The sequence below is a fragment of the Neophocaena asiaeorientalis genome, unplaced genomic scaffold, assembly GCF_003031525.2.
Source record: "Neophocaena asiaeorientalis asiaeorientalis breed wild unplaced genomic scaffold, Neophocaena_asiaeorientalis_V1.1 scaffold30, whole genome shotgun sequence".
NCBI lineage: Eukaryota > Metazoa > Chordata > Mammalia > Artiodactyla > Phocoenidae > Neophocaena > Neophocaena asiaeorientalis.
The window spans coordinates 16240914-16253258 of NW_020174923.1; the positions used below are offsets into that span (position 1 = coordinate 16240914).

Here is a 12345-nt window from a genome sequence, read left to right on the forward strand (position 1 = left end):
ACCCTCCCACCTGCCCCCCCCAGCACCCCCCACCCGCATGGGCTCACAGAAGACCCCCATTAGTGAGCCTCCCTCCCTCCCCAGCTGCAGGAGCTCAGGACCTGTGGTTTAATGAGCTGCCTCCCGGGCCCTCATCCCCACCCAGCTAATTACTGGTCACTACAAATCGTGCCTCACCATTTACCAAGTCATTTTATATCCGCGATGGTACTTCATTCTCTGTGGGGCTGGCTGTCCCTGATGAGGAAGCTGAGGCCCAGAGAGGTGAAGGGATAAATGTGTCTGGAAAGATGCCTGCCCTAATCCAGGGAGAATCTTTGCCTCTTACCCTCCCTGGGGACTCTGTGTCACTCTGATTCCAAAATTTCAGCCCACCTGGGGAGAGTAGCATGGGTCTCACACCTAGAGGGCTGCCCACTTCTTCAACTAACACCCACACATAATCATTGTGTCCCCTCCCTTAAGGTCAACACCTTCCCTGTGGATTTAGAGTCAAAAGAGACCTGGCATCCAGCCCCAGTTTCACTGTGTTGCCATGGGCAGGTTACTTGACCTCTCTGTGCCTCGATTTCCTCACCTGTAAAGACGGGTGTAATAGCCACCCCACCACCACTCAGCCAGGCTTACAGGACGCAGTGTATGTAGAAGTCCTCTGTGAGCAGCACAGCTTGATCCAAGATGGGAGGGATTTTGTTCATTGCATTCTAATTTGCTGAATATATTAACGAGTTACATTGTGTTTCAGGTCTACAAGAGGCACTCAATAGGTCACGCTGATTGATTTGAACTTGGTGATTCTTATTTAGTCACCGGTTGGAGGCGAGGTGATTGTTTCCCTTGGGATTTGATTTGTGAAGGGCTAAGGAGTGTGTGGGGGGGTTGGGGTAGTGGAGGATTGTAACTAGCCCCCCCTCCAGTTGTCAGGACATGAGAGCCCAAGGACCAGCAGAGCCCTGTCTCCCTGACTGCATGGGAGGCTGCTCTCCGCATCACCACCCCTGTTCCTCTGCTCTTCCTTCCTGGGGTCCCCTCCCTGGGACCGTCTCCTCTCCTCCCCACTGCCCCCCAACCTGCCATGGTGTCTCAGCACCAGCCCATTTCCAAAACAGTTCTGCAAAATTCACTGCAGAGCTTCAGACAGGGACACTTCGATCTGGAAGCAGCCTTAGCCATTTCACAGGGGAAAATGAGCTCGTGAGAGAAGTAGGGACTTGTCCGAGTCCCACGTGAGCAAGTTTCTAATTTAGAGTAGAGCTAGGGTGGTGGCCAACACGAGCAGCACACATTCGCAGCCCTCATTTGCAGACCTCAACCGCAGGGCCAGGACTAGAGTGAGGAGACCAAGGCATTCACCTCCAGTGCAAAATTTAAGCGGGGGGGGGGCACCAGAAAACTTAGTAGTCAAGATACATAATATTTTAATGCAATATTTTTTTAAACTCTAAATTAATGCAAAAAATTCCATGATGAACAACATATCAAAAGCTTTTTTTAAAAAGCCAGGATCACTAACAGTGCTGGGCCATACTGGAGCCTTGCGTAAAAGGAAAAATCAGTAATAATATTAAAATATGATTTATCTTGATACTGCACTTTGGGGCAGCTCTTTAAACTCCATGCTTGAGAAAAGTGCCTCACTTGCCTCACCCAAGTCCTGACCCTGTTGCTCCCGTACCTTCTTCCCAAACTGGCCTCCACCCTGCGCCCCAGACCCTCACGACCTGTGCCACCCACCTGCCCGCTCCCGCCGTCTGATGACAAAGACAGACCCTGCTCCCCGCTCTCCCACCCAAGATGGAATCGAATGCTCCCCACTCCTGGTCAGGACCTGTTCCACCCACACCTCCTGTAGGAAGCCCCCCCTTTGACCCTGATGACTCCCCCACGTTGTCCCCTCCGTGCTGGCCCGAGTCCGCAGTGGGTTTGTTTATCCCCTCACTGGCACACTTCTCCTGTCACATCATAGGGGTCTTTCTGCTCTGGGCCAAGCTCCAGGCTCCGAGGTCCACCCCCCGGTCCTGTACCCCCATCCCGTGCCCAGCGCTTGGCCTCAGCCAACGGCGCTGGGGTCAGCTAACTCGCTCCTGGGACTCGGGAGTTATTAGAACAAACCCATTCATCTCTCTGGCCCCAAGGAACTTCCAACACTTTATTAATCACTAATTAAACTTCACTGTCCCCGGAGAGATGGCGAAATATCTTTACCCTCCTTTTCCACTTCAAAACGCAGAAGCGGAGAGAGGAGGAAGCCACCAGGCCCGCCACTGGCTCTTGCATGCTGAGCGGAGAGCTGTGTCCTCGCTGACAGACCTGCTGCTCAGCTCAGCAGTCAGCAGGGACCCAGCTCTGAGCTGTCCCCAGAGAGGGCCAATCAGCTGGGGTGGCCAGAGGCCTCTTCTAGAAGGGGACTAGAGACCCCCACCCACGGCTTGTCACCCACCCCTGCCTCTGCCACCTCCCAGCACAGACACACGTGTACACACACAGCATGGAAATGGGGCTCCCAGAGGCAGCTCAGCCGCAGGCAAATTAAAGGAACCGGTTAACACCCTACGTGAAAATGTCAGCCCTGCTGCCTGGCATTCCATCGCTATCCTTCTAAGCCTGAAGCTGTGCTTTGTGTTTCGGTCTTTCACATTCTCCTTGAAAGCACACCACGTTTTATTCACGCTGAATTACTTATTGCTTCCCCAGCATGTGGGGTCCTGCTGGTGTCTGCACACTTTTGCCCCCTCATCACCCTGGCCCACCTGGTGAAGTCTGCAGTCCTCAAACGCCAGGTCCCGAGCCCCTCCCTGCGGCAGCGCCTTCTCCGACCCTCCAAAGCAAAGCAGCTCGGTCCCCCGTCAATGTGCCCAGGTCCCCTCCGTACATGCGCTAGACCCTGGCAATCAGAGAACTCAGACTAGTCCCAGATGCATGGAATTGCCTCAGTACAATGCACTTACGCCCCAGGATTCTAATCAGATGGCAAATACACCAGCCAGAAGGTCTTAGCCTCGCATCCGAATGTCCTGGGGTTCACAGAGGAGCAGGGCGCCTCCAGATTCATCATGAATCCAAAGCAAATGCCACGGGATGGAGCCTGTCCTTGGCTGGCTAACTGTAACCCTGACCCTTCCCTCTCCTTGGATGTGCTAGTTCACAAAGTCATTTTCTCTCAGTAGAGGGCCGGTTTTGCACTATGCACAGAAAAACGTTTCTTAAAATTCCCAAACCAATCTCTCCTCTCAGGAAATGTTGGCTCTGTACGAATCTGGGCCTGGACACCTCTGGCTCTGTGGAAGGGTTTGTCAAGGCTCCTGGCTTATTCCTGAATCACAGTTTCATGAAAAGTCCAGAGTTTTCCTGTGTATTTCCTTCTACCATACGTTGATCTCCTCTTCAACTTTCACTAGTTTTCCAACTCCACCAACAAGAGAGTATTGCCCTGTAGGGACAAGCCCCTGAAGTCTCAAGGTTGTTGTTTGTGTTCTGCTAAAGCTGTGAATTCTTAATCTGGTGTCTACAAACACACGAGGCAGGGGAGGGGATGAAACCCTGTAATTAAATGCAGAATGTTGCGTGTAATGCTGACCATTTTCCTGGGGAGGGTGAAGAGCTTCCTTCACTCTGTGGTGAGGTCTAGCACTCCAAAAAATATGGCTGGAGCATGTGATGAGTAGGGTCACATCAGAGGCCTGGGCTTCACCGAACTGGACATGTCATCCTCTCTCAAAGTAAACCAAAAGCGGTTTTGACCTAAGAATCGCCACTTTCTTGGACCCCTCTGTCATCAGTCTTAGCCGCTGGCTCTCCTTTCAGAACCGTTTTTGACAAACCAAGCTCTCAGGACTTGGTGAGGTGGACAGAAAACCAAAATGGGACTGAGGATCTGAAGCTGGCAGGCGCTAGGCTCACTCACGAGGTAGATCCTCACTTCTGTGTGCCAGCCTGGCAGCCCCGAGGCCCCCAAATAAAACCCGCACCTCAGCTGCAAATCTCTCCACTTGCCAGAGAGCGAAAGCCGGAATGTTAAATCTGAGAAGGTCAAGGGCGTGCTGTGGCTCGATCACAGCATCACATAAACTGACCGTCCTAGGACCCAGGGGTCGCTGACACGGAAGGAGCACTGTGCTGTGGAAAGCAGACAGAGCAAGTTCCATGCTCCCCATTTTACAGGGGTTTTATAGTTGAGGTGCCCAAGGTCACAGAACTGTTTTTAGCAGCTGAGTGGAGACTACGGCCCAGTAAGCAGGCTATCAGGTCTGTTTTTCAAGTGGATGAAGGACGGAGGGGGATGGATCAGGGCAGGGCACGGGAAGAAGCGATGGGCAGAGAGGGAGGGAAGGGCGCAGGAGCCACGGAGAGGGCGGGTGGGCGGGCCGGAGTGTGACAGCTGCCTGCCGGCTCCAGGCTGCTCCAGCTGCTGTACATGCCCCCACCCCCCGGCCAGCACACAGCATGGCTAGAATTGAAGCTGCCATCCCAATTCCCAGTGTAACTTTGGCATAAAGGTTAATCACACCCAGAAAATGCTTATTAGAGTCCATAAATAACTATGTTGCTGAAGCTCAGTTTGGTCTTTAAGGCACAGAAGTGCAATTTCCTTTGATGGGATGGTCTGGTAATTAACCTTTCAGCAAGAATCCTGAAGGGCCACTGGAGGCACCAGGGGCCGCGCTCATCTCCCCAGATTCATGAGGAGCAAGGAGACAGGGGCCTGCCTGCCCTCCCCTACACAACAACTTCTGATGCTCAGCCTGGGAGAGCCCTCAGAGGCCCCAAGAAAACCTTCCCTAGGAGCCAGGGACTGAGTTGGCCCTTGGGCAGAACCACAGCTGCAGCATTTGCGAGCGATCTTTCAGCAAGATTCCTCCCCCTGCTGCTGAGTTCTGAGCCCAATCCTGCTGCTACTAACTGTGTGACTTTGGGCGAGTCACCTGGCCCCTCTGGGCAATGTGATCTTTCTTTCCTGCCTCACAGGGATGCAGGTCACCTGGGGAGGTGGGAGAAAAGGAGGAAGATGCTTTCTGAAATTTAAAGTCTTCTAGAAGCGCCCATGGGGTCACTATCATGACTTGGTCACTCTGGGCCCTTGAATCTTCCTTGGTTATCGAGAAGGTTGGACTAGAGCAGGCTGGTCCTGGTGTTCCTTCCAGGCCCCGGGGAGTGGGGCTGCAGCAGGACCAAAGCCTTCTCCTTCACTCTGTCAGATTGTTCTGCCTTCTCTGTAAGCTTTCCTTTGAAAAGGGATTTTTCAGCTTAGAAGGAAAGTTGTTTTGATTTTTGTCTCTTGTTTTCTTAAACCACCAGATTAAGTGATCTCACTGAGCCCCTTGCTGAACTGGGATTCTACATTCAAGGAGTCCAGGACTCCTTGATTTGGAAAAAAGGAAAAGAATTCAGAAGAGGCAGGGAAGGACGCACAGACACACAGACACACACACTAAAAGGAAAATGGCAAGGCAAGGTGTTGGTGAGCACAGGGGGACCATGGGATTACAGAAGGGCTCAGCACAAGGTGATGGTGTGGGCAGGCTTCCTGAGGGAGGTGAGTTTGAGAATGGCAGAGTGGGCACAGACTGTAAGAAGGAAAGAGAGGGCTTTCCAGGCAAGGGGAGGGTCCTGAGTTTGAGGAGACTGGACAGGCCATCTGTGGAAGGGTTCAGACACCGGGCTGCGATGGATCCTTCAGGCCTGGAGTGCCGAGGTGGATTCCTGAGCATCAGTTTGTCATAGCTGGTCAGTTTCATCATTGGTAGGTATGGAAACAGGCCCAGAGAGGGGAAGTGAGACCTCAGAGGCACCGGCTCAGTGGAGGCACTTCAGTAGCTGGGGATGAACCTGAGCCTGGCTGCCTTCCCTAGCCCAGGAGACTGTGGCAGATCCTGACTTGGAGCACAGAGAGGCCCCCCAACTCCCCAGTGAAGCCAAGATTGCAACCCTCCCTGGGAGGCAAGACCCCCAGTGGACACTGCCGTCTGCTGGCCGAGGAAGGAAGGCCCACTCCTCTTGGGTCCTGGGGTCCCCTGGCTCCACAACCCGAATATCTGACCATATATCTGACCACAGCTCTGGGCTGTGGCTTTTTTTCCCAGCTTTATTGAGATGTAATTGACGTATAACATTGTGTAAGTTTAAGGTGTACAACATAATGATTTGATATATGTATATATCGCAAAAAAATTTCCACAATCAGATTAGTTAATACATGCATCATCTCACGTAATTACAATTGTGTGTGTGTGTGTGCGTGTCTGTTGGTAACTACTAAGATCTACTCTCTTTGTAACTTCCAAATATATAACACAGTATCGTTAACTATAGTCACCATGCTGTCCATCATACCCGCAGAATGTATTCATTCATAATTGGAAGTTTGTACCTTTGACCACCTTCACCCATTCCCGCACCTCCGCTCCACTCCTGGCGGCCACCAATCTGTTCTGTTTCTCTGAGTTCGACTTTTTATTTATTTGCCTCACTATCGCGGCCTCTCTTGTTGCGGAGCACAGGCTCCAGACGCGCAGGCTCAGTAGTTGTGGCTCACGGGCCCAGTTGCTCCGTGGCATGTGGGATCTTCCCAGACCAGGGCTCGAACCCGTGTCCCCTGCACTGGCAGACTGATTCTCAACCACTGTGCCACCAAGAAAGCCCTCGACTTCTTTAGATTCCACATGTATAAGTGAGATCATATGGTATTTGTCTTTCTCTGTCTCACTTATTTCACCCAGCATAATGCCCTCAAGGTTCATCCATGTCGTCACACATGGCAGGATTTCCTTCCTTTTATGGCAGAATAATATTCCATTGTATGGATTGACATGTATACACTATTGATACTAAGTATAAAATAGATAAGGAATGAAAACCCACTGTTTAGCACAGGAAACTCTACTCAGTGCTCTGTGGTGAAAATCTGTGGTGAAATCCAAAAAAAAAGGGAGTATATGTATACGTAGAGCTGATTCACTTTGCTGTACAGTAGAGACTAACACAACATTGTAAAGCAACTATACTCCAATTTAAAAAAAAACGCTGTTGTATGTATATACCACATTTTCTTTATCTATTCATCCATTTATAGACACTTAGGTTGTTTCCACAGCTTGGCTATTGTATACAATGCTGCAATGAACACGGGGATGCAGATATCTCTTCAAGGTAATGATCTCATTTCCTTTGGATACATACCCAGAAGTGGAATTGCTGTATCATATGGTAGTTCTATTTTTAACTTTTTGAGGAACCTCCATACTATTTTCCACAGTGGCTGCACCAATTTACATTCTCACCAACAGTGAACAAGGGTTCCCTTTTCTCCACATCCTCCCTGCCACTTATCTCGGCTTTTTTATAATAACCATTCTAACAGATGTGAGGTGAAATCTTATTGTGTTTCTTACTTGCATTTCCCAGATTTAATTGGATTATTTGTGGGGCTTGTTTTTGTTTTTGGGGTTTTTTTTTTTTTTTACTGTTGAGTTGTATGAGTTCCTTATATATTTTGGATAGTGACCCTTTATCAGAGATGTGGTTTTCAAGGTATAGCCTGTTTTAAGCAAAGCCAAGAGAAAAGAAATCTAAATATGAAAAAGAAGAGGGATCATAAATCAAGACTTCTTTAGAAAGCTGGCTCCCCATTGGATTTAAAAATTAGGATCTGATTTGCAGAAATAAAACATATGCGCAATCAACTCTTCTGAAACCTGTGTGCCTACAGGGGATATATCTGTAGTGACGGAATGACAATACAGGGGAGGTACAGAGCCCACAGGCAATTGTGCAATTTCTGCCCTGCACAGAGGTGCCAAGTGGAGAGGTCTCTGGGGGCTAGAATTGCAGGCTCTGCATCAGCAGGGCCGGGACCCTCGGGCGGGGGGTGCGTTTTCTAATCCACGCAGAGGTGCTCTAAAGACTAGCCAGAATAAAACCAGACTTGGGACAGAGGGTGGTGATGCTAGATGTCCTTTCTCAGCCCTCTTGACTGCCCAGGACTTCTGCCCCCCAACCACCCTTTTCTCCCCATCCTGCCCCAGGACAGCCTCTTTCTAGGACAGCCACAACCTGTCGCCACCTCAAAGCAAAGAGCCTGTGCTTTCCCCAAAGCGGGTGAGCAGTGAAAGATTATTCTGTTCTAGGCAGTTGAGAAAGAATTTATTGTTCCACTTAATTAACTTAAATCGCTGTTGTGCAGAGAGGAAAAAATGGGAAGGAAGATCTCCTGCCTACATTTCAGGGAGTGGGGCACACCTGGGTGCTCCCACCTTCAGGTCTTCTCCCTGCAGCCCTGGGCTCAGGAGACACCCTGCCCCCTTCCCTGCTACTTCACTCCTCTGCTCCCACAACGAGGCCCCACAGGAGAGCTGAAACCTGCTTCACCCACCCTAAGGGCAGTGAGGACCTGAGACACCCCAGCTCTGCAGTTCACACATTCCCCTCCAAGGGTCCCAAATATGCTGTCCCATTGGTTATAAGCTCCCTGAGGGCAGGGTCTGTGTTTGGCTAATTCTGTACCCTTAGTGGGGCCTGGCACAGAGTGGGCCCCCATACATGTTTGTTGAATGAATAAATGAATGACTGACAGAGTGAATGAATGGATGGGTTTTCATTTTCTGTCCCCTCTGACCATGGGGTCGCACCTGGACATTTTGACGGGTTCACGTTTTCCTGCATCTCTTCCCTCTGCCCACCAGGAGCTCTCTTTTGCCCTTGGTCTTCCTTCCTGCATTGATCTCCACCTTGGACTCCAGGAGGCTGTGCTGAAGGAAAAAGTGTTTTGGGGGTGGAAAGTGCAGGGCTGTGCTCCTGTTCTGAATCTGGCAAACTTGCTCTGTGACCATGGACAAGTCTCCTTCCCTTGCCCCCCCGCCTCAGTTTCCTCATCTGTGAAATGAGGAGGGTAGTGTTTCCTACACTCCTTTCTAGGTCTGATTATGCTCTGACTCCAGGTTTTACAGGAGAGTAGAAATTCAGACCTTTAAATTTGAGGCCAGAGAGATCCACATTGGAAACTTTTATTTGCCCCCTCCTACCCATGTGACCTTGGGTAAATCACTTAACATCCCTGAGCCTCAGTTTCCCCATCTGTAAATGGCGCTAATAGGGATGAAGTATGTATATTCTAAAACTTTTGGAGAGATTCAACAATATGGTGCGTCTCACACAGCACAGGTCCAAACACACGGTGAGCCGTTAACCAACGGTAGTGATTAGTATTTACTCGACTATGAATGTATAAGTTGCTTCCTTCCTGACTCGGCCTGTCTCTCCAGAAGCGCCCCCTGACTGGTTTGCCTGTCCACCCAGGGTGTACACACCCACTTTCCACCACCACTCCATTCCCAGGAGCCAGCAGACACCTGTGAAAGTAAAGTTTGCATCACTGTCGCTGATGCAGATTTGCTGAGAGCAGGGAAGGGAGGTGGGGGGCGGGCAGTGCCCTGGAGCACCGCTGACCTCCCATCCTGGTCTAGCCTCCTTTTCTGCTGCTCACACATTCTTTCTCTCCTCCTCTTGATACGATTCGCTCTCGATTCACTCATTAACATTTTCTCATAGCTCGTGCCTTCTCGGCCTCCCGGTGTCCCTCCTACACATCTTCCTCTCTCTCCTGGTCTTAAGCTCTCTGCCGGTCTCAGTCTTCCCTAGCCTCCATTTTTTCTTCCTCCTCCCCTTCCTTTCCCTTCCCTTCCTTTCTTTTTCCTTCCTCCCTTCTCCCCTCCCTCTCTCCTTCCTTCCTTCCTTTCTTCTTCTAAATTCCAGCTTTGACTGAAGACTTGCACAGTGCCAGACCCTGTGATTTTTCTCATTTAATCCTTCTCAACCCCAAGAAGTGGAGCCTTTACTATCTACCCACCATACAGATGCTCCGATCCTGGGGTTGTACCCCTGGGCAGGTCAGCCTGTTTCCCTGCCTGTCCGGCCTCCCTTCTTAGGCCCCACCACTGCATGGATCCTCCAAAGGAGGAGGGACAGGTTACCTTGCCTCTTGACCTCTACCTCCGGGCCACAGCCTGGATCCCCGAAAGCTGGCAGTGGGAACTGGGGGGTAGACACCAGTGGGGCCCTGCCAGCTGGGGGCTCAGGAAGGGTGGAGTTTGGTTCTCGCAAGGGAATGGAGCCCGACCGGGGCTCTGATCCAGCCCCTGACCCTGGGAACTGCTCAGCCGTGAGCTGTGAGCTTCTCCCAGACACTGGGAACCGGTCCCTGAGGGGGTGGGAAAGGCATCTGCTACTCGGAGAGACAGAGCCGAGGTTGGGGACAGCACGGAGATGCCAGCCACGCAGGTGCCGCTATCAGCTGTGCTCTCGCTCAGTCAGCTCTCTGACAAGTGTAAAGTGAGGGAGATTTCAGTGTCAGCAGCAAAGTGACGTCCTTTAAGAAGCTGCGTTTTAAAAGGGATGTGAAGAGGGTCGGGGGGATAGAGTGAAATGATCTGACGGCTGGAAATTAATTTCTGTTAGAAAACTGCGAAAGGTTTTGAGGCTGCTTTTCCTGGACAAGTGACTGCCTTCCAAGGCCATGAGGGTGGTTTAGAGGGGGCTGCTGGACCACCCAACCCCAGTGAGCAGGGAGATTCAGGGCAGAGACTAGGAATAGCCATCTAATCACCCATAAGCTGGGCAACGGCCCTGCCTGTTTCTTTGTCTGTGAAAGAAGTGAATTAGCCAAAATCAGAAGTTTCACACAATGCCTGGCAGCCAAGAGACAGAAAATTCTGTTTCCCAGGCTTCACCTCAGAGATCTGGGCTCGGCAGGCCTGAGGGGAAACTTGGGAGTCTCTCTGTTTTTTGAATGTTCTCCAAGTGATTCTGAAGTGTCCCCAGAATTGAGGGGAACTGCACTAGCCCAGTAGTTCTCTAGTGGGGGCAATTTTGTCCCCCACGGGACACGAGGCACCATCTGGAGACATTTTTGGTTGCCACAGCGAGGAGAAGCTACTGGCATTTTGTGGCTAGAGACCCGGGATACTCGGATGCATTCTCAAATGCGCGGGCAGCCCCACAGCAAGGAACTACCTGGTCCCAAATGTCAATGGCGCTGAGCAGCGGAAACCCTGGGTCGGAGGCTTTCGCAGCTCCTTCCCAGCTCGGAAAACGCTCACTTGCCTGCCCATCATGGAAGTTGGGAGTGTGGAAGGAAGATGGTGATGGGAAGGAGAATGCTGGAAAGAATGAGAGGACACGAGGGAGGAGCCTGCAGGACAGGAAGAGGCCCTGACCTCACCCTGATGTGGCCTTGGACCCGTCATTCCCCCACCTCCTAGCCTCAGTCCAAAGGCAGGAGACTGCTGGGAATGACCCCTCCTGGCCAGGTGGGGAGATGGGAGGTCCTTCCCCTCTCTGCTGTCCTGGAGCCCCCAGGCCTCCTCCTGGAGGGTGTGCACAGGAGATGCAGACGGAGCAGGAAGGTGGCCACCTGTGGGTACAGCCAACGCTGGGGATCAAGCAGCACAGGCAGGGCACGTACGCAGCCTTTTCCTGGAGCCGTGAACCAGGGCTTGCCCAGTGTGCCCCCTGGGCGAGCTCCTCGGAGGCAGAAGGCAGAGCTGACCCTGGAGAAGTCGTGCTCCCTCATCTTCGGTGAGTCCAGGGATGAGGGCTAGAACCAGCGTGGGGCTGAGGCCTGTGAGCCTTGGGATGGGCCCACCACAGAGGAAGGGCTTCCCATGTCTCACCAGAGCTCTGTGACTGCCATGTGTCTCCCCAACCCCTGCCCCGACCTCGGTGGGTGATAATGTGCGGGTTGATGAGTGAGAACGAAGCGGGGGAAGGGGCCCACCCCGAATCTGCCAGGTGGTAAGGGCTCTGAATAAACCGAAGGTTTCCACCCTCCCGGACAGGGGTTCTTCCTGCTTCCGGCAGCCCAGCCCAGCTGCTACAGCACCGAGTCTTACAGCAGGAGGCGCCCAGGTACAGGGCTGGCCGGCAGCCAGACTCCCTTGAAAAGTGAACCAGAGATTCTGGGCTATGAATCCTGGCCCCAAAGGAGGGGTTTAGATCAGCGCTGCTGAAAGGGTGGTGGGGACTGTGCGGGACTGCAGACTGTTCATTACTGAGAGTGAGCGTCTGGAAACGCTGATACGAAGTTGTCTTGGCTGTGATCTCATTGAACAGGGTCTAGACCACTTCAGATGTTGTCCAGCTCTCCAGAAGAGTCACGTGATGCAGGCTGCATGGCTGTCATGCACAACAGGACCACATGCCGTGGACTGGAAAGACCCACGTGGGCCTTCCCTACAGCTAGTTTGAGAAGCCCTGCTTTGGCTGGAGGAGAGCACACGATGGCCAGCTCATCAGGGAAGGCCCCGTGGAGGAAGAGGGTCTTGAGTACCAGTTGGGCTCGTGTCATCAAGGGGA

At 52.0% G+C, this 12345-nt stretch overlaps 1 protein-coding gene across 1 annotated transcript in view; it reads right to left on the bottom strand.

Annotated features, from left to right (window-relative positions):
• CRHR1 (corticotropin releasing hormone receptor 1) overlaps positions 1 to 9021 on the bottom strand; it is a 36684-nt gene extending 27663 nt beyond the window's left edge. The window contains exons 1-2 of the mRNA XM_024760769.1: positions 8998 to 9021; positions 4192 to 4208 (exon numbers count right to left, since the gene is read on the bottom strand). Of these exons, the coding sequence (XP_024616537.1) occupies positions 4192 to 4208; positions 8998 to 9021 (41 nt within the window). The remainder of the gene's footprint in view (positions 1 to 4191; positions 4209 to 8997) is intronic.
• Between the last annotated feature and the right edge of the window lie 3324 nt (positions 9022 to 12345).